Genomic DNA, 26,566 nt, shown 5'->3' with positions numbered 1-26,566 from the left:
GGCGGCGGCGGCGGCGCCCGCGGCGGGAAAGGCCCCCAGCGGCTGCCCGCGGCGCGCCTGAGCCGAGCGGCCGGGTCCCGCCCCGCTGGGCCGAGGACGCGGCAGGCGTGGGGCGGCTTCGCGGCGTCGCCGCCGCCGCCGGTCGGAAGGTCTGAGGCGGAAGCTGCGTGATTCCGCGTTTCCCGCGCTCGTCTGCCGGCGCCTTTTCGGGGGAGGGGCGCCGGGAACACGCGGACGCGCTCTCCCTCTTGGCTGCATTTTAGCTTTCCGGTGGGGCTGAGAGCCAGTTGCTCGCTGAGGCCACTTATTCTGACATTGTGATGACTGGTAGTGAGGAGAGAGGGATGCTGTTCTTGCTTTTCTTTATTTTAGATTTACTTAAAAGCGGTGGAAGGACTGAGTGCTGAAAGGCCCATGCAGGAGCCGGAATGCAAAACCCACCGGGCGGCCCACCTGGGAACAGGAATGCGAGGCCTGCCTAGAGGAGTCAGACAGTGAACCTCCCCACCCCACCCCTACAAACTTTTTCCCGCCATACGAACCCAGTCTCCCACCGGACCTCTCCTCACCCTATAAAAGCCTGCACCCCCCTAACAACGTGCGCGGCTTCACTGACCCCCACCTTGGGTCCATGAGGTCTGCCCGGGCGCAATACATTTTCCCTTCCTTTGAGAAATTTAGCCTGGGTCTCCTTTTCTTTACCCGGCGAAACCTTTCAAATGCTCTGGAAAACTATTGCCAACCCCAAAAGGGGCCTAACCCTTAATCATTACACTGCACTACCTGAGCTAATATTTATTCTAAGTTACAAGGGAGAGAAATCTTAGGGAAACTATAATAGGGCCCAAACGGTTCCTCCATTGGAGGGTCTTCGTGCAGGGGAGAAAATCATGTAAATGGAATGAACAGGATTTTCTGGCAGAGATTATAGAGAGATGTTATGGGCATCACGTTATGGGACCCACAAGCAACCTTTCACCAGTCGTCCCTACTTAGCTTCCAGGTCGCCACTTTTTATATTCTTCCCACCACCAGTCTTCAGTCTCTTTTGCTGATTTCCCCTCTCTCGCCCCCACCCCAACTTCGTAGCATGTGCCCAGGAATCAATCCTTGGATCTTTCTCAACACACAACTCTATCTCCTGCCTTAAAATACTATTTATAAGCCAACGACCTCCAAATCTCTATCTCCACCCTAAACTCCTAACCTGAATATCCAACTGCTTCTCTGTCATCTTCCGCTTATCTAACAAAGTTAACATTTCCACACTAAACTGATCCACACCAAACTGATCTCTAGCCCCACCTCCTCCAAACTGCCCTACCTGCAACCTTTCCATCTCAGTTAATGGAAACTCCTTTCTTTGAAATCTTGGACACGACTTCTTTCACTCATACTCCAGGAAATCCTGTAGGTTCTACCTTTAAACTACTCCTAGATTCTAACCACCTCCCAGCACTTTCCACACTATTTTCCTCCCAGTTCATCAGAGTCTCCCAACCTCCCTTAATTCTCTAGTTTATTTACAATATAATCTTTTAAAAAATGTTAGTCAGCTCCTGTCTTTCACCTAAAACTTTGCAATGGTCTCCCTTTTCATTCAGAATAATAGAAAAAGACCATACAATAGATTACAAAGCCCCAGATGATCTGTTCCCATTACTTCCCTGACCTCATCTCCTATTCTCCCCATGGCCACCTCACGATATCTTGTAAACACCAGTACATTCCTTTTAGGGTTGTTGCTTGGGCATGTAGTACTTTTACTCAGATTTTGGCATGGCTAGTGCCCTCACCTCCTTTATGTCTTTGATTAAATGCCACCTATTCAACGAGACTTGCTTGGATAGCTGTTACCACAACTTGTCCAACCCCTTCTCACCCCTGCTCTATTTTTCTACATAGCAGTTACTTCGGGGCCTCCCTGGTGGCGCAGGGGTTAGCCCCAGCGCTTAGCCCCAGCGCTGTCAAGCTATCCACCCACTACAGGCCTGAGTTCAATCCCTGGCCAGGGAGCTGACCCACATATCGCAGCAGACCTCTGTCTCCCGCTCCTCCCCTCAGCAGCGTATTTCAGTAGATCTGTTTGTTCTGCTCCCCACTCTGTCTCTGGCAAGTCCTCTCACCACCCACCCTGCACCTCAGGCCTGCACCCCAGTTCTTATATGCATATATCAATCAATAAATCTTTTTTAAAAATAGCAGTTATTTTGTAACTCACTAAGTCATGTTTTAGGTTTGTTCTCTTAGTGTTAGATGTTTCATGGGGCAGGGATCTTTGTTTACTAGTATATCCCAAGCACCTAGATAAGTGGGCCCTCAACAGATACCTGAATGGATGGATAAATGAATATGCAGAGGTCTCCAACTAGTGGTCTCAGATCCAAATTTTGTTGATTTATTTAGTCAACACTTTTAGCTAGCAGCCAAATTTTCTCAAACATCGGAGAAATTTATCACAAAATGTCTTGTTGAAAAAGTATACAGTTTGGTTCCACTGAGTCTGCATTCTTGCATGGCAACTGGATGGAGCGGAGTTGTACCAGCTTATTTTAGACATGGCTTTCCATTTTGCTACTGCCCCACCCAGCAGCCCACTAATTTCCATTGACTGTCGAGGCCCTGGAGACATTTAGTTTGTAATTCCTACCTTACAAGGCAATGAGAAACTAACTCTGTGTGGCACTCCTGAGTAATATTAAGGGTATGGATGACAATAAAAAACACTGAACTGACAGAAATCAGGAACCAACTGTCAGGTCAGATGCTGGATCAGGGTCTTGGAAACTTAGTGTCACTAACCCTTAGTGTCAGTCACTAACCCTTTAGTTGCTGAATTTTAGTGGAAGTGGGGGGCATATACTTCAGACTGAGAGCAGGTTGGGGGAGCACAGCAGGTGCTCAGGCAGGATTGTTTACCAATGAACTACAGCAGCTTATGTATTTTAACCACTGGTACAGCCATAGAGTGTACACAACTCAAACAGGAGATTTGGTTTAGGGGGCAGGGCGGGGGAGGGTAGCATCAGAATGAAGTCCTGAGGTGACATAAGTGCTGACCTCTTGTCCATGTCACAGTGACACCCACCAGGTCACAATAACCTCAGGTTGCCTAACCTCTGCCACTCATCTCTGAACCCTCACTTTGCCGCAGGGAGGCACTGAACTGAGAAACTGCCTTGCACCAGGTCACGCCCCTCTCTCTACTCCCTTTCTTATATCAAGAGGGGAAAAACACGGAACTACCTCTACCCTATTTGGTCACCATTCGCCTATTACCTTTACTGTTACAAATACCGGGTCACTCTCCGGGAAAAGATGCTGCCTTGGTCTTGTTGTAAAAGGTACTTGTTTTCATCTCTCCTTGTAGCAGTTTATGCAAACTGTAAGGGAAAATAAAAGAACTTCTCAAGTGGCAAGGTAGGACCTCCCCGGTGGCGCAGCTGTAGAGCGCTGGGTTGCGAAGCTGCCCGCAGCCTCTTCAGCGCTGGTTCCATCCCCGGCCACCAGAGGAGGGTCCCACATGGCGCGCAGACCTCTCTTGCCGCCAGCTGCTCCCCTCAGCAGTGTACTTCGGTCCTTCTGCCAGCTCTGCTCCCCGCTCTGGCTCTGGTGAATTCTCTCACCCTCCCGCGCTTCTGACTGTAACCAGTGCTTATATAAATAAATCTTTAAAAAAAAAAAAAAGAGACAATGGTAATGGGTAAAAAACTGGCGTGGAATTTGAGAATTTTTCCATCTAGCTGGCCTGGGAATACTGGTTCATGGAAGATGCCAAATAGTGCCAGAGCCTGGTCCTGGAAAGTATGAAGCTATCCCCATCTAAGACTCAGAGATAAACTAATTTGGGCTTCTTTTTCCCTATCAGCATCACTTATAAAGAAGAGGAGGACTTGACACTGAGGCCCCGTTGCTGCCTTCAGTGCTCCTGAGTCTCTAGCAGGCCTCCAGGTGGGCAGAAGCACCAAGCAGGGTGACCAAGATCAGCTTAAAGAACTGTATTCGGTAAGCGGACTGTGGTGCTGTGGCAGGGCAGGCCTTGCTTGCTGTGTAATACCTTGTGGACAAGGAACACTAACTAGTTGGAAAATGAATCACAAAGCTTGATGAGACTTTGGAGGTCATGTGTAAAACCTATTTGCTTTATAGACAAGGCCTCTGGCCCAGAGATTTTAAGTCAAGGTCATAGAGCTGGTGTTGCAGAGGAAGTGGGATCCAACATTGAGCAGACGGAATTAAGCCTTGTGAGACATAAAGCTGTTTAGATGCTAATGGGCCAGAACCCAGAACTCCACCTGTCTTCTATCATTTTGCAATAATCTGTATAACCCCTGCATTTTCAATGAGAAATAAGAAAAAGAGAAGTTATTATCAGTGAGATAGTAAATAGATGGCACGGCTAAAAGAAAAAGCTCTGAGGTAAATGTCAGTGCTTTGAAGAGTGAATGCACCCGAGGTGAGAGAACAGGCAGCAATACTGCATTGACTCAATTTCAGATTGATGTCAACAACTCCGTAACAGAGTTATTTCTTAGGACTAAAGGATCTTGTTCTCCCACATTTCCGAGAAGTGGCCTTTTTGCTTTCACAGACACACTGAAATTAACATGAGATCTGATTTGAAGATTAGATGAACATAGAAACAGGAGACAACTATCATTTTTACTCCTTTCCCAGGCAGGGAACCTGACAGTGCTGGCTACTGATCCCCTGCTCCACCAGGACCCGGTGCAGCTAGATTTCCACTTCCGCCTCACCCCTAAGACCTCTGCCCACTGGCACGGCCTTCTCTCTGACCATCGACTCTTCCTGGATATCCCATATCGTGCCTTGGATCAAGGCAACAGAGAAAGGTGGCTGAGTCTGGGAGAGTTGAAAGGGAAGGGGTAGTGATGTCACTCTTTTATGATGTCATAACCAGAGAGAGGATATGTTAACCGGTTGGGGCTGATACAGGAGCTGATAGACTGAACCACTGAGGTGGTAAACAAAGCCATGAGCTGAGTCAGGATTTGGGGGTCAAGAGGTAACAGCCTATGGGAAGTTGATTCAAAAACACAGAAGTGGATATCTATAAACAATTGAAAAGGATGTGCCTCCCAGCTGTTTGTCTGCAGAACTCCTACTCCCCAGGCTCCATTCTCAGCATGGGTATCAATCAGTCCATGTTTCAGAGAAAACTATCCAAAGTAGTTGAGCAACTGTCATTTCTTGTCTTGGATCAGCAAAAACTGATCAATTAAGATTTCTCCCACTGCAAGTAGGCGTCTGGATTCTTTGTTAAACATTTCATTAACCATGATTTTTCTCTGGCCCCTAGTCTGACTGCAACACTGGAGTATGTGGAGGAGAAGACCAATGTGGACTCGGTGTTTGTAAACTTCCAAAACAATCGAAATGATAGAGGTGAGGATGTGCTCATCCTTCCTGTCCCTTAGTGCTGAGGCAGCTGGCCGCAGCTTTTCATTCACAGGAGACCCTCTTCCCCCCGCTTTTTAGAAAAGGGCAATGCCTTCAGGCATTGCAACAATTCATAGACCCCCTCCCCTCCTCCCCCTTCCCCCCCCCCCCAGGAAATTAAGGCAGAAAGCATTCTGCTCAAGTTAGAATTGGATTCGCAGGAAGGCCCTGCAGGCAAATTTCAGAAGGCAGGCTGAAGGAGCACTGGTGAAATTACAGAATCCATTCAAAGGGTGCGTTTGGGGAGAGCAAGGTCTCTTGCGTATTAACACCTTCAGCGTGAGAGTCAGGCAGAATGCCATGAAATTAGGAATATATTGAACCAGATGCAGCAGCATAGGCCATAAAACTGAAACTTCTTTCTCCTTCAAGTTTATATACTCTATTGGATATAAGCCAAAGAACGGTCACATGTTCACTGTACCATGTTAAGCACTTCATTTAATCTCAAATTCTGAGAGGAAGGTTCCGTGATCTCCATTTTATAAAGTTACAAATCAAACAAGTTCACAAAGGTAACCTACATTACAATGCATTAACTATGCATTACTCTTGAGTAGTGACCATTACAAAGTTAAGTTTTAAGCCTACAACCAGTGTCTAGGTCTGTTAGATTCCAAAGCATATCATCCTAATGCTCATATCTCACTGCTGCCTTCAGCCATACCCTAGTGGGAGAAATCAAATACCGGGGTGAACAGATGCACTAAGCTTTAAAGGATGCTCTAACTTCTCTTTCTTCACAGGTGCCCTGCTAAGGGCCTTCAGCTACATGGGCTTTGAGGTGGTCAGACCAGATCACCCCGCTCTCCCTCCTTGGGACAATGTCATCTTTATGGTGTATCCCCTTGAAAGGGACCTTGGCCACCTGCCCAGCGAGCCTCCCTGAACATGCTTATTCCTACTCTATGAGGGGCTGGGAACCTTGATAAGTGGAAACCATGGAACCAGGATGTGACTGGTAACACCTTCCATCCTAGGAATAAAGGGTAGTGCAATCCTCAAGTGTGCACTGTGTCTTGTGTGTGTTGGGGGGCTGGCTGGAGTGGGGCATTAGCCTTACAGAGCTGAATTCACTAAGATCAGTATTTCACGACTGCAAAGACCAAAGGTACCTAAGCCAGAAAGGGCAGGGAACCAAGATTTCAAAACCATTTTCCCACATATTTTAACCATTTACTGAGCATCTCCCTGGTGCAAGAACCAAGTACTAGGAAATTTGGCAAGGCTTAAGCCTTGTTGGGACATTTTCATCCACCTATTTCAGTTCTTTGGAAATCAAAGTACTATGACTCCTGTGGCTATGACTGAAGGGCAGGATGTCAACAGATAAGCTATATTAGGAAGTGCCGAAGAGCGCATTCTAAGGCAGCAGAAAAGCACAAGGTTGTATGGGAAGTGGGGACCCATACATGGGAGGTACACTGATGGGATTAAAGGCCGTATTAAATGAACGTACCTGAGCATGGAAACAAACTGCAGGCTGGAATGAGACATTCTTTTCCAAAGAAATTTAAGGGGCTGGAGACTGTTGCAGTATAACTCCTAGTCAAGGCCGAGTCCACCTCACGGCAGCTAATGTCTGATCAATGGCAGTCCTTACTGCTTCCTCCAAGTCTACATAAGCCACTCCTCCTCCACTTAGAACTATTCTATACCACTTAGAACTATTCTATTCTATACTGAGATTTTTTTGAGATTTCTGAATTTTGAAAATTATGGACTATGGTAATATAGTTATGGGCACAACCAATTCCAAGATTTAAAAAAACCCTTGTTTTCTAGTTTACCTTGTTGATCCTTAATTTGCCATTATTCTACCACCCATATTAGTATACATTCATAATAATTTTAAGTACCTTTATAGTTCTCACCCAAGTCAGAAATGGCAAAATGCTGTATGCAAATTAGCTCCCTAAAGACAGTAGGTTGACAGCTACTGAGAATGCAGATTTTGCAGAATCCTGATTCAGGCCTTTTCTTCCAAATAGTTTGGGTGGGGATTTATTTACAAGCCTAAATCAGTGATGACTACTTCTGAAGTGACTCTAGGGAAAGAGTATGATCTGTGCATGGGAGATATGTGTATTGATGGGCCCCTCTCTGTGATGTATTTGGCAGTTTTCACCAGCATTAGGTTTAGATGATACCCACATGCCTGCTTCTACTTTGTGACTCAACTAGGGTTTAGTTTTAGATAATTTTCTTGAGAACTTTATTCAGCAAAGACTGAAATAGCTATGTTCTGAGTCTGTGTGTACATATATATGAGAGTTTATACTAGCACAGCAGTTTAGAGTATTTCCTGAGCCGCCTCTCCTTGTTTACTTGTATTTTAACCAAAGTTTCAGTTAAACAGCTGGAGCACTGTTTCCAAAAGCAGCTCAGTAGTTGAGGCTGGGAGACAGTCTTCTCTTCCCACTACCTAAAGCTTTTTAATATAATTATACTGATTTCTGCCCTTATATCCTGAAACAATTGCAGTCTATGAGGTCATCAAAAACTTAACCAGAGTCACCTGATGAGGTCAGTCAGGAGTCTGCAGAATCATTACTTCTAATGACCAACCCCCTGACTATTTCCCAGCCTCAACAAGGACACAGCCCAGGCACAGGGAGCACTGTGACCGGCAGCAGGAACGAGCCAGGTGCAGAGCAACATAACGCAGCAGAATTCAAACACTGGGGGTGGGGTGGAGCAGCAGGTGCATGTATTTGTCTCCCTCTACCCCACAAGCTTTCTGGTAGTCCAGTAAAAAGAATGCATTTGGTCCACAGTGAGCCAGATCATGTGTGTATTAAAGGAAGGACTGCATAGATCTCTATCATGGGCTTGGCTTCTCTCTTCAGGCACCAAATCCTGCCAAAGACACAAACACACAAGGACAAAAACGTGAAAGGCCTCCCTGGTGGCATAAGGGGTTAAGCACAGCACTATGAAGCAATCTGCAGCCTCTGCAGCATAAGTTTGATCCCCGGCTGGCCAGGAAGCAACCTACATGGCGCAGCAGATCTTTCCTATCTCTCCTGCTGCTCCCCTCAGCAGTGGATTTCAGTCTGCCTGTTCTGTTACCCACTGTCTCTGGTGAATCCTCTTATCCACCTCCCGCACCTCTGACCTGTACCCCAGCTCTTGTATGCATAATAAATAATCTTTAAAAAACAACAACTTGAAAGGGCTCAATGTGACAGCAAGTTAAGCTGCTGGGAAGCAGCTACAGAGCAACAGTACTAAGATGGGCTATGGGGATATGAAGACGGTTTCACCCTCATTACTTTCCTGATGCTACAGATAGATGGGAACTCCACTCACACAGCAAAGCAGATCTGAGGCAGCTGAAGCCGACTTCAGAGTAAGTAGTCATCTTCAAGGTTATCATCACCAGACATAGAGGTGGCTTCTACTTAGCAGAAAAGAGAAAGATACTTCCATAATCAAGCAGGCACTGCTTCTGAAGCTCAGGGGGGAAAGTAGGCTTACTTAATGTTACTTTGTTACTCAATGCCCACCTTGGTTAAGAGTCAAGCCTTAACCTCCCTAGTTTGAAGAGACTGGTGGAGAAATAACTTCCAAAGATGCACTAGGGAGGAAATGCTACTTGTACCTGACAAACTGAGGCAGGACAGAGTATTTGCTATCTCTCCAGGACTCTTCTTGGTCTCAGTGAGCATGCTGTTGAGAGAGAGATCTGTTTCTGTGGCCTAAGGGAGTGAAAATGAGAAAGTTGGCTGGTGGGAAAGGAAAGGCCAACCCACATTTTGTTCATAAGATCTGGTTAAGAGGCTTCTAAGGGGAACAAAATGCTTCCTTTATCAACTAGTGAAACGATCAGAGTCCTTAAAGAGAGCTCTCTGTAAAACGGCATGCATGACTAAAGCCCTCATGTCTTTCAGGGCACCAGATTTGTGCCAAAGCAGCACCCGAACTGACTATAATGGATCACTCACCATATCTGGCAACATGTCTGGGACAGCTTTGTTTTCTTCCATGTCTTCAGGAAGCTCAATTGCATATCCTTTACGAACTAATTCTAACCCAATATCAAGTTTCTGAGAAGAAAAATTAAAAGAATAATGTTCTCTCTGTAAGGAAAGGTAAATCTGAGGAAAAGGGCACAAGAACCAGAATTGGTACTTTATAGACATTCCTTTGATTCCTTTGGTGAGATAGTGAGCAGGATCTTATGAGACAGGATTATCAGGTAAGGTTTTCTAGGAAAGAGAAAGCTAATGAAGCAATACACACACACACTCACACACTCTCTCTCTCTCTCTGAAGAGACAGAAGGCAGTGAGTGAACCCTAATCTTACCTTCCCATTGCTAGTATCATAGAGGTAGATCTTGGGCCAAGTTGAGGCCCCAGCCTGGACATAGCTAGAGATCTTGGCCACTAGGGGCTTCCAGTCAGCACAGTGAGTGAGTCTGTCAAACTCATCCAAGGCCGCCTCTTCCCATTGTTCACCTGCCAAAATTGTAGGGAGACATTTGGGTTGTTTCCAGGTTTTACCTATTGTGAATAGTGCTGCAATAAACACAGGTGTACAGGTGTTCTTTTGAATCAATGTTTTTGTGTCCTTTGGGTAGATCCCTAGAAGTGGAATTGCCGGGTTGTATGGTAGCTCCATTTTTAGTAGACTTGCAACAGGGTGGTCCCCAGGAAAGGGGGAGGTTCCCTGCCCCACCCAAGGGAGGGTGGAGCTGAGCAGGGAGAGAAGAAGCTGCAGAAGAGACTGAGGAAGGAAGCAGGATGGAGCCAGGAGACCTGGAGGAGGCGCATGGAGCCTAGAGACACGTGAAGAAACTGCGCTTGTCTTTTGGTTGTGGACTGGGTGACACAGATGTGGGTGAGACCCGTGGGGAGGTGACAATGGTAGCTTTTATCTTGATGTTGATTTTGCTCTTTTCCTTCCGGGCTTGTCTGGTTGTTTCTGACCCTTTTCTGTGGGTCCCCACTGGAAGATGCTTTAGACTTGTGGCAAGCTTTGGGGCCTTGCTCTGGGAGAAAAGTGGGAGACAAAGTTTTAAATGAGTCCTACCCAATCCGCCAATCAGGAATCCCAAAATGGCGCTCTCAGTGTTCGCCGCCAGCCAGGAGTGGTGAAGCCAGGAGGCGAGCGATCGCGAGCCAGAGAGACCCCAAGGCCCACGTGTTTGGTTTTTATATCCAACCTGGCTGCCCAACTCCACCCTCAGGTCCCAGCCACCCTCCCTTTGGTGGTGATGGGATTTGTCTTTCCCAATGTCTTGATGGCTTTAGTCTGGAGTGGGGGTGGAGTCCACAAAGCCTGTATGGGATTAACTCAGGACATCATTTCCCCCTAACAATTCCCCCCTTTCACTTTTTGCCACCATTTCCATGGTGATGAAGATCAAACATATGGATGCTGGGATACAGTCTCAGATGAAAGTTTTCCAGGGTTCCAGTCTGAAAGAAAACGAATCCCTCCAGGTATTGTCCATTGTGGAAAGCAAAAGTCCTCCATTCCTGGAAAAACAGTTCATCAGTCCCAGCCAAAAGAAAAATATCTGGAGGCATTAGCCAGAACAAGACAGCAGATCTCGCCTCCTGGCTTCACCGCTCCTGGCTGGCAGCGAACTCTGAGAGCGCCATTTTGGGATTCCTGATTGGTGGATTGGGTAGGACTCATTTAAAACTTTGTCTCCCACTTTTCTCCCAGAGCAAGGCCCCAAAGCTTGCCACAAGTCTAAAGCATCTTCCAGTGGGGACCCACAGAAAAGGGTCAGAAACAACCAGACAAGCCCGGAAGGAAAAGAGCAAAATCAACATCAAGATAAAAGCTGCCATGGTCACCTCCCCATGGGTCTCACCCACATCTGTGTCACCCAGTCCACAACCAAAAGACAAGTGCAGTTTCTTCACGTGTCTCTAGGCTCCATGCGCCTCCTCCAGGTCTCCTGGCTCCATCCTGCTTCCTTCCTCAGTCTCTTCTGCAGCTTCTTCTCTCCCTGCTCAGCTCCACCCTCCCTTGGGTGGGGCAGGGAACCTCCCCCTTTCCTGGGGACCACCCTGTTGCAGACTGAGGACCCTCCAGACAGCTTTCCATAGTGGTTGGACCAGTTTGCATTCCCACCAGCAATGTAGGAGAGTTCCTTTTTCACCACATCCTCACCAACATTTGTTGTTGCTTGTTTTTTTGATTTGTGCCATTCTTACTGGTGTAAGGTGGTATCTTACTGTGGTTTTGATTTGCATTTCCCTGATTATAAGGGATGTTGAGCTGGATCAAGAAGATGTGGCATATATACACAATGGAATATTATTCAGCAGCAATCAAAAAAGATAAACTCATGCCATTTGCAGCAACGTGGATGGAACTAGAAGGAATTATACTCAGTGAAATAGGCCAGAAGGAAAAAGAAAAGTATCGATGATTTCACTTACAGCAGGAATATAGGGGAACCAAATAAGACATCAGTGTAATAGTAACAGTAGAAAACACAACAAAGCAAAAACAGACAATTATAAATCAGAGACATACTGCAGGGGAGGAGGAGGGAGAGGGATCAGAGGGAGGGAGGGAGGAGCACAGGGGACTAAGGTGATGGTGCACTGGTCAAGGAAACTCTATGGGGACTACACATGAGGGGGTGGGGGGAAGAAAATACTGATTAAAATGAACAATGATGTAAAAAATAAAAAAAAAAACTAATAAAAAACAAACAAACAAACAAGAAATTGTAGGGAGAGCCGAACGCGGCGTCAGTAGGATTACACCCTGGAGGGAAAATGGAACGTTCCCTCTTTCTACTCCACAGAGCACCTACCTTGCCTGGGAGGTTTCTGGATGCTGTTTTCTAGTGCTGGTAAGGAAAAGGCACCGGAGCCCCCAGAACTCAAAAAGCCTAGGAATGTGCTATGTGAAAGTTATTGTAGTTGGAAGGTCACAGGTGTACCATTACCTGATGGGGCAATCCGTGCCAGGCTACATTCTATTGCTTGAAATGGAAGGCTTAGGAAGTCACTCCTAAAGTGAAAGAAACAGAATTTAGGATTTATTGCCTGTAGATAGGACCAATTAACCCAGCTAGAAAACATAATCAACTGCTCTTTGTAATTAGGCTCTCTTTCAAATTCCCCCAGTGCTGAGTACCATAAGCTCACCACATGTATCTTAGGGCTGAGTCAATAGTTGGGTCTCCAGTCTGACTCCACCCTGGCATCTGCACTAACCTGAGTGCCCTGAGGTCTCCCACTGGGCATTCTCCATTATCTCCAAAGTCAACAAAGTAGAGGTCCAGGTTCCCATTCTCCAAGGTGCCAAGGACGCGGGCTCGATACCAGGAACCATTTGTAGGTAAAGGTGCTGCTACAATATCTCCTACATTCACAGGCAAGTCTTCAGGCTAAAAAAATAAACAAGGAATATCAGAAGAGGAGGAGTAGTTGCTCCACAGGAATAGGAAGAAATCTACTGCAATGAAAAAGATATGCCCCTTTCCCATCAAACCCTAGCCCTGTCTTTACAGCATCTCACCAGACTATTCTCATAGTGTTGGGTCATTTCATTGACAAGCTTATCCAGTTGCAGACTGCGGGAGCCAATGATTTGGATCCAGAAGTGGTTAGGATGTTCAGAGGCAGAGACATAGACTTCCAGGAACTCGTCAGCATGGAAACTGAAGTCAGGACTGGGGACTAAACACAGGCAAAAGCAAGATAAGCAGCAGGATCACCAAATATCTGATATGGTGGCCATATCAGAAATCATCTCTAGTTGGAATGGGAGGCTGCTTCCCAGGGATAAAGGGTACAAATACTGAGTGGCTATTCCCATTTTAAAATGGCTGGAGGGACAAATCAGTCATCTATTATAATGAAAGTAAATCCTCCAAATATTAGTTGTACCATGGAGCAATGACAAGAGATTCTATATTTACAAAGATGATTATCTTCCTCAGCTGGTTAGTAGGTTCTGTTCAGAAACTAAGAATAAAAGAAGTCTCTCTGGTACTAGACTAGGGTGGACAGATGTGTGCCCATTCCAGATCCCATTCTATCACTAACTTATTATTTGACCCCAGACAAGTCTGAACTCTTTTTTTTTTTTTAAAGATTTATTTATTTATGCATATAAGAACTGGGGTACAGACCAGAGGTGTGGGGTGTGTGTGAGAGGATTCACCAGAGACAGAGTGGGGAATAGAACAGGCAGAATGACAAATACACTGAAGGGAGCAGCGGGCGAGTCAGGAGAGGTCTGCTGCGCCATGTGGGCTGCTACTTGGCAGGCTGGGGATCGAACTCGTGCTGCAGAGGCTGCGGATAGCTTTACAGGTTGCGTCTTAACCCCGTGTGCCACGAGAGAGGCCGCAAGTCTGAACTCTTAGGGCCATGCACATGCTAATACATATGCACAGAATAGAGAGCCCACAGCCTATTTTTCTTGAATGGTGATGACTTTTAAAAATAGTAAGCTAGGCCAAGGGAAAAAAAAAAATCAAGCTATTTTACTTGTCTAGTAAGTTATGTTAGGACAAAAAATATGTAAATTCAATTACTCGTTGTCATTAGCTATTTTGTGTTTAAGTAAAATTATTACCAGAAAGGCATATATCTATGCAGCCAGACTTTAAAGTGTCAAGAAAACAGAATTTTTTTTTAATTGCTATTTTGGGTTATCTAAGCCAGTATTTGTATCTTCCATAGGGCTAATGGGTTTCCTCTTTGTTACATACTTTCAAACATGGACATCTCTGGACTGGCCTGGTCTCCAGACTTTTGAAAGTTGTCACCACTAGGTTTCTCCCAGGAACCTTCCTCTGGCCTGACAATAGCCATGTCGCCACCTCCTGTGCGAGGCGGAGCTGTCGGTGGTGAGACTGGCTCCATGCTTTTCCAGAAAGCTGGCTCTCCAGCTCTACCTGGCTCTGTCACTTCCTCTCTTCTTACACTGATTGGTTGCTTGCGTGGGACTCTGGTTTCTGCAGAATGAGCAATTCTCTTCCGAAGTTCTTCATCTTCTGAAACTTTCTCCAGGATCAAATGCTGTGGAAAGTGAAGGAAGGGATGAAACCTACCCTGCCAGGTATTTTGACCCAGGATGGAATAAAGGATTTGTCTCATTCCTAGTTATTATTTAAGCCTATCAGCTACTTGCCTTGGCTGCTGCCACTTCCTTTTGTGTTCCTGAGATTTTTATAAGTCTTGATAGTAGTAATGTCCCCTCTGATTCTTTATCACAAGTAATTTTGGCTCCAGAAGCTTTACAGATAGAGCGAATTGTCTCGCCGCCTCTTCCTGCAACAATACATAAAAACCTGTTTTTCACTCCAGGCCAATCTTACTCACTAGAGAAATTACTATTTTGTATATAGTTGGAAAAAAAGAGTCAGTTCTCATTTCTGAATAGAATGTAAGATACTGAATATAAGTAGGTGCTACTGAAATCCCTACTGAAAGATGGGAACACTGGATTACTTGCTCTGTGCGTCATTTAAACTCTACATATTGGCTAGATTAACTTCAGTTATTTGCATGTTTGATCATTTAACATACTTTAAACCCCCACTTCATTAGACGAGAACTCTAGGTGTTGGAAACATTGGCTCAAGGACAGGACATTTCTCTGCCTCTTACAGCAGCACAGAGAATGCTCTAGGAGGAAGCATAACAGGTGATCTCGAAAGCACTAAGCTAAAAGATCTGGGATGTCATGAGCATCCCTAGATTCCTTTTAAACATCTATTATGAGGTAAACACATTTACTTGAGCCCTTCTGGAATCTATTTTTAAGGTTCAGATCATACAACTACTTGAGGTAACTTAGGGTTTTGCTTTCCCATTGGTTCTTCAAAAAAGTAAACCTCGGGTCTCAATATCCTGTCCTCCCCCGCCCCCCCCTCCCCCAGCAACACTTAAAGGAAGTATGCAAAGGAAAACCTTTGGGAAAGTGTGAAAGACAGAAAGAAAAAGGAAACAGTGGTTTCATCCAGTGGTACCTATGATTCTGCCCACGGATCTCTGGGGAACTGAGAGCTGCTCAGACACTGGGGTGTTCTCTGTCAGGATCTGATGGATTGCTGCTTTGGCCTTGCACACCTGAACAGGAAAACCACTGATAAGCAGCACCCGCTCATCGCCTATATCCTCTGTGTCCACATCAATCCGAGCACCTGTCTGTTTCCGCAGCTGCAGAGAAAAGGATACATGGCAGTGTGCTGTGGACAAGCTCCCCTCTGGATCAGTTAACGACACTGTAAACTTAACTCTGGAGGTAGATGAATTGTACACAGCTCAGGCTGCTCTAAATAGTCCTCACTTACATGTATTAATGGAAGGCTAGTGGCAAAGAAACCCCATACGGCAGTTAATTCAAAAAGTTTTTTGTGCTTAGAGACTTTCTTTCCCTTAATTTCATTTGGATTAGAAAATTAAGTATTGTTTTATTGATATTCCAATGGAACGATGGAAGGTGGTAATATGAATTCATTATTTACTGTCAATTAATTCATTCCATAGAAAAGAGTGGCTCAAGCTATACCAAGCTGAGAATCAGCCAATCAAAAACCCTAATTCAAGCTAAGTTATTATCCATTCTCTACAGATTTGAGGTAATTATGGCTAGAGGGAAAACAGCATGGTTTTTAGCATAGCTAAAAAAAAAAAATCCTGTTTTCTTTCTTTTAAAAATATACAGCTTTTGTACCAAAGTAAAGTTCTGTGACAGTGGATAAGATTCAACCCCTAAGATACAGGCTTCTACACAGGATCCCATCTTCTAATTCTTCTCCACTGCTGATGGTGTTGAGCTCCCACACTGGTTACTCCACAACCAGTTTAAGTACTTACTAACAGAAATAAGGACCAAACATTGAATCAATGAAAAAGAGGTTATAACTAAACTATTGGTAACTTAATTTCAAAATGCATTACCCTAAGTAAAGCCTGTATTTTCCCCAATGTTACTGCTTTTGAATAAGCAAAGTAAAATATAACATACACTATTTTATATATTATGAAATATACAAACATAAAATACACATAGTGTGGGTTTTGTGGGAGGGAAGTAAGTAGTCAGTAAGCAGAATCAGTCCCTGAGGAAGCTGACTGCCTGCTAGCACACGCACCTGTTTAATATTGGCTCCCTGTCGGCCAATGATGAGCTTCACAGCCTCCTGTGGAACTCGCATCTCTATCTCGATGTCGTCCTCCCCAACAAATGTCAGCCGCTCTTCTGCACAGATTATGGTTCTTCAGATCAGACTTAGATAACACCCAAAAGCTACTCTCAACCCTGCTCTGAATCTAGCTGTCAAAAAAAAAAACACTGATCCAAGAGATAAACTGAGAATCTCAACCACAATGACAAAGTAGTATCTGAGTAGAAATCAGAAGGTCCTAAAGCACCAGAAGATGGGCACTCTCTGGTATATTTTCAGATGCTAAAGTGGAAAAAAAACTGGCTCTGCAAGGAAATGGTGCTGGATTTTGGGGAAATTATTCCTCTCAAGACATGACTCTGGGAGAAAAATGAAGGCTCTAAGTTGCTCAAGGAGTTTATTAGGCTCAGAAATTCTGTTTGTACATAAACCATTTCTCAAGGTCCTATTCTTAAGATCCCACATACGAGGAAACTATATAGGAAACTATAGTGAGCCTCTTCCTAACGACAAAATAGAAAGGGGATTAAAAAAAAAAAAAAAAAAGAGTGTAGGTATTTAAAACAAAAACACCAGAAAAGAATCTACTGCAGCATTGATGTTGCTGAAGGTAACAGAAAAGGATTATAAAATGAGTTCTTCACTTCAAGACTAACTTTAATTAAGAACATAGAAAAGAAGAAATCAAGTATTATCTCTGAGCTTCACTCAAAGATTGTCTGTCACTAAAAAATGATATTTTTAATAATATTAAAAATATTTTAGCTTCACTAAAAATTATCTTTGAGCTTCACTCAAAGATTCCTCACAAAAAGCCAATTACATCACAACAAATGACACTTAGTCTGGCAAGGAAAGCTTCCACTTTAATTTAACCAGGCTCAACAGTCTGAACATTTCCTCATATATATACAGCCGTGAGTTCACTTACCTCTACTTTCCCTGTATCTGCGGTATAAGATATAGGCAACTGTTGCACTTGCTGGGATCCCGAGGCCCAGTGCTATTTTCTGAAGAGTGGACAAATTTGTCCAGGAAGTCCGTTCAGTGGACATTTTCTGTTGTGCTCTGACTTACATCCTAAAATAAGTAAAAGATGGAAAGACGCTTTCATCAGATACTGTTATTACCGGGAGAGACACATGGGAACACACTGTAATGGTGTGAGTATAGAAATACTGGTCCTACTTTCCCCTTTCAAGAGCTTGAGTGGTCTTAAAATCTATTTCACATGAAAGATATTTGTAAAAAGTTAGCTAACACACACATACAACTACACAGAGGTGTATTTCACTCTCCAAACCCCTCTAAGGAAAACTAGGCACCATCAGTTTTAAATGACAAAGGAACAAAAAATTTTAAGTGAATCAAATATTTAACAAATGTTTAGATTTCATATTGAACTTTAAAATTCCTATCTGTGCCCTCTGTGATGCCAGCTTCTGGAAAAGAAGTGGCTGTCTCTGCAAGGAATGGTTTAGTTTTAGGATTTGCTACACCTCTTATCTTTCCTGGAAGTAGTCTTTATTTATGCCTATGCCCAATTTCTATTTATGTCTCAACTATCAGTGAAAGGGGGTTCTGCTCTGCTCCTTCACTAAAACTACAATTTCCCAGGTAATCACTCAAGATGACATATATAAGTCTTACCCAATCTTACCTCTGTGCCCTCTTTCTCTTGGTTTCTCCTATTTCTCTGGAGAGGCCTTCTAAGTTTGGGGCCTGTCATCCTGAGGCCTCTATCCACTTCAACTGTCACTCTGATCTCTGGCAATTTCATCCACACTTGTAACTTCAATTACCTATATACTCATGACATATACTCATATCTATATATTCATGACATGGCACTGGACTGTTCAGAAGCTCATCAAATCTCATTTGGACCACCACATGGCCTTTTAACTATAATTCTCTGACACGATCTTCATTTTGCTACCATAAATCTTAACATGTCTCTCACTATATTTCTTTATTCCATATACTTTCTCACCTGCCCATGTAATTATTTCATGTCCTCTCTCCTCAAATCTTTAGTGCCATCTCCTCAAACCTCACTCTTTTTTTTTAATTTTTTTTTATTAAGGCATGTTTTATTTATTTGTTTGTTTGTTTGTTTGTTTTATACATGCACTGGGCACAGTCAGAAGCACGGGAGGGTGAGAGAATTCACCAGAGCCAGAGCGGGGAGCAGAGCAGGCAGAAGGACCGAAGTACACTGCTGAGGGGAGCAGCGGGTGGCAGGAGAGGTCTGTGTGCCATGTGGGACCCTCCTCTGGTGGCCGGGGAGCAGCCGGGGATCAAACCGGTGCAGCAGAGGCAGCGGGCAGCTTCGCAACCCAGCGCTCAATCGCTGCACCACCGGGGAGGCCCTCAAACCTCACTCTTAACTGATGTCCTCATTTCACCGGAAAGTAAAGCATCCAGAGAGAATATTAACAAACTTCTCCCACATTTACCTGCCTCCATCCGTGTCTAAATATTCTATCTTCTCTCCTGTGGCCAAGAATGAATGGTCTCTGCTCCTAGCACTGAAGTCTGATAAAAGTGTTACCCCCACAAACATTTTTCTCCTTCCTTCTCTGGCACTGGTAATACTTTCAATCTCTACTGGATCTTTTCATCAGTAGATAAACTGCTATTATTTCTCCTTTGTCATAGAAAGGCTTTATTCTATTTCTTAGTCCTCTGAATTCATCTCATTTCCTTTTATCAAAAATTTAAGAGTATCAAAACTATGTGCTCAATTCCTCTTCTTGAATCCATTCTCACTGCTTTTGTCAAGGGCACCAGTGACTCTGCATTGTTAAATCCAATGACGGTCTTTACTCTGTGGCAACTCGCCCCAGTACACCTGGAATAGTTGGTGACACTCTCTTCTTTAAATACTTTCTTCACTCGGCTTCCATGAAAGCATATGCCCCTGGTTTTCCTCCTCCCTTTCAGGCTGCTCAACCAGTCCCCCTTGCCAGTTCCTCCTCCTTTTGCTACTCTCTAAACATTGGAGTCCCCAGAGCTCTGTCTTTAGCCCCCTACCTGTGCCACCTCACTTCCTTAGTGATCTCATCTTCTCATTCACAGCTTGGCTTTAAATCCCATTTACATGCTAATAAGTCCCCAATCCGTAGATCCAGTTAGGACCCTTCTCTTGAACCCCACATTGTATATCCAACTACCTATGAAACAGCTCCACTAAATGTCTAATATGCACCTCAAATTTAACAGGCGTAACACTGAGCTCCTGATATTATCCCCATCCTATAGTCTGTCATCTCTGTAAATGGCAACTCTAGTCTTCTGGTCCAGAGGGTTAAAAATAGCACACACCATCTCTCTAAAACAGCACATCTAGCCTCACGGCAAATTTGATTCATTCTACCTCAAAATTATCCAGATTCTGACCACCATCTGCTCTAAAATACCACTATCACTTGCCCAGACTATTGCAATTATTTCTTAATTATGTCTCTGCAAAAATCGTCCATTCATGTTATTCTCAATGACTGGAGAAAGTCAATGTTACTCATCTGCTTATAACCTAGTGGCTTCCCATTTCACTACAATTAAAAGTCGTAGTGACAATACCTGCGTAGTCAGGTTACATAATCATAGTTACAATTACCTGCAAGGTCTTCATTTTGATTGTCCCATTAGAATGTACACTCCACAGGTACAGAATGTTTTCAGTGCTTAGCACACAGTAGTCACACAAATATCTGATCAATAACCATTTGTGAATGAATGACCTTCCTCTTCAGCAATTCTGCTGCCTACATGTAAACTGGTCAATGGCATGAAAGGGTCCTTGTAATCTCATCTCTGCCTACCATCTTCATAGCCTTATAGTCTAATCCCACTGCAAGGGAAGAGGATGTGCTCTTATGTGTATACTTGTGGACGCATGTCACTTCAGTCTTCCTAAGGTGAATCCCTTCTAGTTCACACTGCCCTGTGACTGATACCTTCAAGCAACACTTACACACACTGTGTGTGCATGTTTGTTATGCCCGTGTCCTCTAAATTACTGGCTTTACTCATGCAGTTTAACCACATTAAGCACTTCCATGTGCTAGATGTTACTGTGGCACTAAGGACCCAAAGATGAAAAGAGAAATGTATTGAATAGCCACAGTGCCACAAGCCCCTTACATACATATTACTTTATTCAATCTTCATATAATCCAGCAAAATAGAAAATATTAACTCTAGTTTTATAAAGTAGACATGCTTTAGATTACTAATTTAACCTCTTTAGGTTATCTAATTTCTTTTTTTAAATTTATTTTATTTATTTATTTGTTTGTTTGTTTTGTTTTGTTTATTTATTTATACAAGCACTGGGTACAGTCAGAAGTGCGGGAGGGTGAGAGAATTCACCAGAGCCAGAGTGGGGAGCAGAGCAGGCAGAAAGACCGAAGCACACTGCTGAGGGGAGGAGCGGGCGGCAGGAGAGGTCTGGGCGCCATGCGGGACCCTCCTCTGGTGGCCTGGGAGCAGCCGGGGATTGAACTGGCGCTACAGAGGCTGCGGGCAGCATCACAACCCAGCGCTCAACCGCTGCGCCACCGGGGAGGCCCAGGTTATCTAATTTCTTAGCCGCAGCCCAGTTACTGTATTAAAAACCACTTGAAGTGACTTTAGAAGTCTTCCCCTCCCTTCCTTTTACCTAAATTCTCAGTGGAAAAGAACCTGTATCTTTATTTTTCAATAACATTTCATTCAAAATTAATAAACCTGATAGAAAACATTGTAGGTGGTTAAAAAAAACTAAAGACTGTCTATTTTCAGATATTCAATCTAGAACAAACACATGTGGCTTTTATCAAGGAATCCTATAAAATGAGTGACGATATGTAATTTATGCTATAATTTGCCTCCAGGTACAAAATTCCAACTCAAGGCTAAAAAACATACTTGGTCATAAAACTCCGGCTCTAAGCGTGCTTTCTCCAAAAGTCTTTCAGGAAGATTGATGAGGAAAAGGAGAAGACACAGCACAGAAGTCTCATTCCAAGAAGCTGATAAAAATCACACAAGGAGATTGCAGGTGGATTTCTTACTACAGTCAGACAGAGAACCACATTTTACTTGTAGCTTCAGAGAGTTTTACTGACCAGAAGTTTGCCAAGTGTATTTTTCCCAGTCAGTAGTTTTACACAAACTTAACCCACTCTCTTGCCCAGACTCATGATCTGAAGAGTTAAAAAGAAAATTTCCTTTTATTACCTTGGTGGGGGCCTCTTTCCAAGTGTCTTGTTATTCCAGGCAATTATTCAGAAATTATATCCAGTATATATCACTTTTAGAGAGTATCAACCTGAGGGAACACAGCTGCTTTTTCCTCCCTTCCTTTGTAGTGGTTAGGAAGAAAAAAGGATTGAATGTTGGTTTGTTTGAGCTTGAGTTGCGGTTCCTTCCCTAACTGGATAAAAATCAGTTCCTCTCTTTTTTCCAGGCTGCAAATAAAACCTTTCTTGACTTTGTGACACTTTGGGTGGTATCAGGTAAACTTCTTTATAAATACCAAAGGAAGGGAACAAGCTCGGTTTCATAAAGGTAATTTTTCCTTAAGTAATTCTGGAATATGTAAACTCCAAACTGCCACTTTCCTACATTTAAGAGATTACCTACTAGTTACTTCACACATTTCAGTGGTTTCTAAGTGCAAAACTTGTCTTCATTTTCAATGTGCCTCAGTTAAATAGAATTAGTTCTTTATTATAGGTTAAGTATGCTGGGGCTACAAGGAGAAATAAGAATTTCCAGCAAGCTCAGCCCATAGATTGAAACACAATCTAGTAGGAGAGAAAATACCAAAAATAACTAATTACACAGCAATGCAAAGACAATATAAAGTCTTGATCAATGTAAAAACTGGGAAAAGCTGATTTAAAAGGTTTTCTTCTTAGAGGGTGCACAGTTGAAAACCACTGTTATGGGGCCTCCCCTGGTGGCGCAGTGGTTGAGTGCTGGGTTGCGAGGCTGCCCACAGCCTCTGCAGCGCCAGTTCCATCCCCGGCCACCGGCAAGGGTCCCACAAAAACAAAAAACAAAAAACAAAAAAAACACCTTATGAAAATACAAATTATTGATTTTCTGAATTCGAACCAATACATAGTGGTTGACTATTCCTATGTGGTTGGCCTTGAGGATGCAACAATCCAGACAGATTTAGTACTGCCTTCATGGACTTCCAGTCAGGCAAGGGGAATGTCTGATCTTGATTAAGTAGATGAGCGTCTGCAGGTATTGGGAAACAAAAAAATTTTCCCTGTGAACAAGAGCAGCAATTTCAGCTGCCTTTCACACTACCTTTGAGGCCATTAATTCGTGCTTGTGAGGTACAGAATATACACAATTTTAGAAATGGAAGGGGTCACAGAGGTGATCAGATTGCATTAGTAATGCTGCAACTGGGGAAGCTAAATCCCCAGGGAGATTAACAGGATTCCCTAAGGTGACAATTTGTTATGCAATGAGGTTTGAAGAACAGTCATGACTTTTCAAAGAAACTCAAAGGACTAAGAGCATACTCCCTCCCTCAGTTCAAAAACTATCAGGATAAGGCAAGAGGACAGAGAGTAATGCTCTGGTTCTGCAACTCTCCCCACCCCCATATTTTGACCCTCTGTACTAGGTTGTATTTTATTGCTACCGGCATCCATAGTACCCCAAACATCCCTTCATAACACAAGCATTGCTCATAATTCTTGATTAACAGCTGTGTCTGCAGTGAGAATTGAAGGCAGCAAAAGGAGCTGTGAGACCAATTGAGAGGCTAGTCCAGGTGTCAGCGATGGAGACAAAAAAAAGCAGATGGATTAGAGTTTTAAAAGGCAGAACACACACAAGACCTAACAACTGATTTACGGAAAGTACAGAGGGTGAGCCAAGGAGCAGGCTATCAGTTTCTCATTTGAGTACCTGGCAGATGGTGATATCTGAGATAGCGAACATTGACAGTGCTGGAAGAGGTATGCGTGGCCAGAAGATAACTGCCTATGATAAAGATACACTTACTGGGGTGACTTCTACTTGAACCAAAAGCCAAATTTCACTAACTTTTCAAATACGACAATGGAGTTTGTGCTAAGTTATCAGCTGATGTCTTAAAAGAATATCTACTTAATCAACTATAGTTCTGTTTATAATTTACAATTCACATGTTTCTCCTCAAAAAAGTGGGTAATAGGTTGGAAATGGGGATAACTATAGCATTAAATGCCAGTTAGTGTTTGATTTTATTACTTCAAAGTGGAAGCAGAGCAGACTGAATTCAAAACCATAGTTTGCAGGGAAAAGCAGGTAAAGATGAGGGGAGACACAGATCATTTCAAGGTGAGAACTGGAGCCAGAGAGTGGTTTTCAGCAAAAACTACCTCTGAGATTTTCTGACACTGAAACAGTGGCGAGCAACTATCTGAACTAAAGCTTACTTTTGCATTATATTTCAAACATGGTATATTTCAAAACACAGTCAGGACTCAAATCACATGTGAGCTCCCTGGGAACAAGTACCTCTCATTTTGGTTATCTCCTAATAACCAGAACCTACAAAGTACCCAAAACATGGCTTAATCAGTTTGCTGAACTGAAGCAGCTCGTTGGATTGCTCACTTCTTGCTACATTTATTTGTAAACCGGGGAGTGAATGGAGTCGCACACATTTTTCTCAAGCTAAAGCGTCTACAAATGTAGCTTTTTGACAAGGGAGTCTTCTGCCCGAGCCCACGACATACGCATCAGGGAGGAATGAGAAACAGTGGACACCCAAGCACATCTGTTGTTTTGACGAAGTAAGTGTACAGTCACCCCATCACACGCATCTTCAAGTTGGGGGAAACGATGCAAACAGATCCACAGAGGGTGTGCACAGTTTCAGAAAGGACCTGTGGGAGCCGAGTCCACACCGGCCGGGCCCTTGCAGGCTCGCCCCGGGGGCCAGGGCATCTCCCCGGGATTCGGTTGCCAGCCCCGGGAGGGCGCAGCCCCCACACCACGCCCGCCCTGGGCCCACCCCCTCCGGGACGCCTCCCTCGCCCACCTTTTCGCCTCCCCGAGCCCCGGGGCGCCCGGAGCCCGGCCTCTCCCACTCCCTAAGCCTCGGCTCCCGTCCCCCGCCTTTACCGCTCCTTGACTGGGCGTCGCGCGCTCCGCCTCGCACCTCACTCCAGCGGCCGTCGCCTCCTCCCCGTCGCGCGGCGACTGGCGCCCGCCGGCCTCGCTTCTGCCGCCACTTCCCCGCCCCCGCCGCCCGCCCGCACCAATCGGCGCCCGGGGAGCCGCCCGGCCAATCGCCGGCCGTCGCCCCCGCGCCCTCCGCGCGCGGCCCCGAGGCACGGGCCTGCGGCGGGCTGAGCCGCGATTACCCGGATGGAAGTCGCGGCCGGCCCGGCCCCTCAGCCAATAGGATGCGGGGATGGACCCCAGGGTGCCCGGGGAGCGCACCTGCCGAGAATTAAACAGCCAATTAGGGGCTTAACCGGGGCTCCCCCCGCCCCAAGTCCCCCTCTGCGCGAATTACCGGGGAACCCAAGTCCTCAGCCTTGGGGGGAAGGCGGCGCCCCCGGGCTTGTACCCAGGGCGAGGGGTGGGGTCAGTCGCGCGCGTCCCCTTCGCACGTTAGCGCCTTTGCGCGGAGCCAGGGCCACCCCGAAACCCAGTGGCCGCGGGGGCGCCCCGCGGGTGGGGGTGCGCGGGCGCTGTGTCCTCTGCGGTCTCCTGAGGAGTCGGCCGGCGCCCGTACCGTGACAGGCGCTCGGGAGACTTGGAACACATTAAAAATAAAATAACGTGAAAAGGGCTTCGTGGCGATGGCGAGGAGGCCTGGGGGAAGGAGCTGCGCCGCAGGGAGCTTGCGCCCCTGCCGAGGGACGGACGAGCGGGGCGGCAGGACAGGCCGAGAGGGACCCCCGTTCCGCGCGCCCCGGGTAAGGGAGCTGCGGGGGCCCTGGGGAGGGAGGGAGGGAGGGCAGGGTGGGCGCTCGGCGCGAAGGCCCACGCGGGGGCCGCTTCTGGGCGGGCGAGGAAGGGGTTTCTGCGAGCGGCCGTTTGCTTCGGAAGAGCGCGTTCTAGTCGCCCCAGGTCTCCGGACCGTTGAGGACGGTTGGGCCCTGCCAACGCCCCTCCGCCGCCCAGCGCTGGGCGTTTCCCGGGGGCACCCCCGGCCCGGGCGCTCTGTGTAAGGTGGAAATCATTTGCTTTAGCCTCTGTCATAGAACCTGGCACCTGATCTGCGTTCAGTGGGTGTTTGTGGAGTGAATGCAAGATCGTATCTTTGGGCAACTCGGAGATGTTTCTGGGCCTCAGTTTTTCTTAGCATTTTTTTTAAGATTTATTTATTTATTTATACAAGTTTATGGGTACAGTCAGAAGCGCGGGAGGGTGAGAGAATTCACCACAGCCAGAGCAGGGAGCAGAGCAGGCAGAAGGACCGAAGTACACTGCTGAGGGGAGCAGCGGGCGGCAGGAGAGGTCTGCGCGCCATGTGGGACCCTCCTCCGGTGGTCGGGGAGCAGCCGGGGATCGAACCAGCGCTGCAGAGGTTGCGCTGCAGAGGCTACGGGCAGCTTCGCAACCCAGCGTTCAACCGCTACGCCGCCACCGGGGAGGCCCTTTCTTAGCATTTTTAAAAAAAGATTTATTTATACAAGCACTGGGGCACAGGCCAGAGGCGCAGGGGGTGGTGGTGGTGAGAATTCACCAGAGCCAGAGCGGGAAGCAGAACAGGCAGGCTGACTGAAGTACACTGCTGAGGGGAGCAGCGGGAGACACAGGAGAGGTCTGCGACGCCATGTGTGTATCTCCCTGGCCGGGGATTGAACCCGCGCTGCAGAGGCTGCGGACAGCGTCATAGCGCTGCACTCAACCTGCTGCGCCACCGGGAGGCCCTTTTTTTAGTATTATTTATTTATTTATTTATTTATTTATTTATTATTTATTTATAGATTTATAGATTTATTTATTCATTTAAAGATTTATTTA

The 26,566-nt window shown here is 45.5% G+C and overlaps 2 protein-coding genes across 7 annotated transcripts; one reads left to right on the top strand and one right to left on the bottom strand.

Annotated features, from left to right (window-relative positions):
• Positions 1-1,691: 1,691 nt before the first annotated feature.
• Positions 1,692-6,460, top strand: OAZ3 (ornithine decarboxylase antizyme 3). Its single transcript, XM_037500820.2, is given in 7 exon segments — positions 1,692-1,712; positions 3,172-3,344; positions 3,869-3,929; positions 3,931-4,005; positions 4,678-4,853; positions 5,321-5,406; positions 6,207-6,460. Coding segments are annotated over 7 exon segments (735 nt in total). The 3' UTR covers positions 6,350-6,460.
• Positions 5,817-25,143, bottom strand: TDRKH (tudor and KH domain containing). 6 transcript variants are annotated; one of them, XM_037498599.2, is made up of 15 exons: positions 24,710-24,790; positions 21,497-21,600; positions 17,514-17,662; positions 16,550-16,656; positions 15,422-15,611; positions 14,581-14,720; positions 14,159-14,468; positions 12,958-13,118; positions 12,654-12,826; positions 12,383-12,447; positions 9,772-9,923; positions 9,408-9,509; positions 9,065-9,161; positions 8,773-8,860; positions 5,817-8,319 (listed from the first exon to the last, which is right to left on the bottom strand). In XM_037498599.2, the coding sequence occupies exons 3-14, from the start codon at positions 17,635-17,637 to the stop codon at positions 8,808-8,810; spliced, it is 1,674 nt and encodes a 557-aa protein (XP_037354496.1). In that variant the 5' UTR covers positions 17,638-17,662; positions 21,497-21,600; positions 24,710-24,790; the 3' UTR covers positions 5,817-8,319; positions 8,773-8,807. The 6 variants fall into 6 exon arrangements, with proteins under 6 accessions (XP_037354496.1, XP_054546964.1, XP_037354497.1 ...); XM_054690989.1 differs by lacking the exons at positions 21,497-21,600; positions 24,710-24,790 and adding an exon at positions 25,107-25,143; XM_037498600.2 differs by lacking the exon at positions 21,497-21,600 and having other exon boundaries at positions 24,747-24,790.
• Between the last annotated feature and the right edge of the window lie 1,423 nt (positions 25,144-26,566).

The sequence above is a fragment of the Talpa occidentalis genome, unplaced genomic scaffold (assembly GCF_014898055.3).
Source record: "Talpa occidentalis isolate TD23 unplaced genomic scaffold, MPIMG_talOcc4v2.1 talOcc4.9, whole genome shotgun sequence".
Taxonomy (NCBI): domain Eukaryota; kingdom Metazoa; phylum Chordata; class Mammalia; order Eulipotyphla; family Talpidae; genus Talpa; species Talpa occidentalis.
Note: the sequence above shows the minus strand (reverse complement) of the source record. Positions and strands in the feature narration are given on the sequence as shown.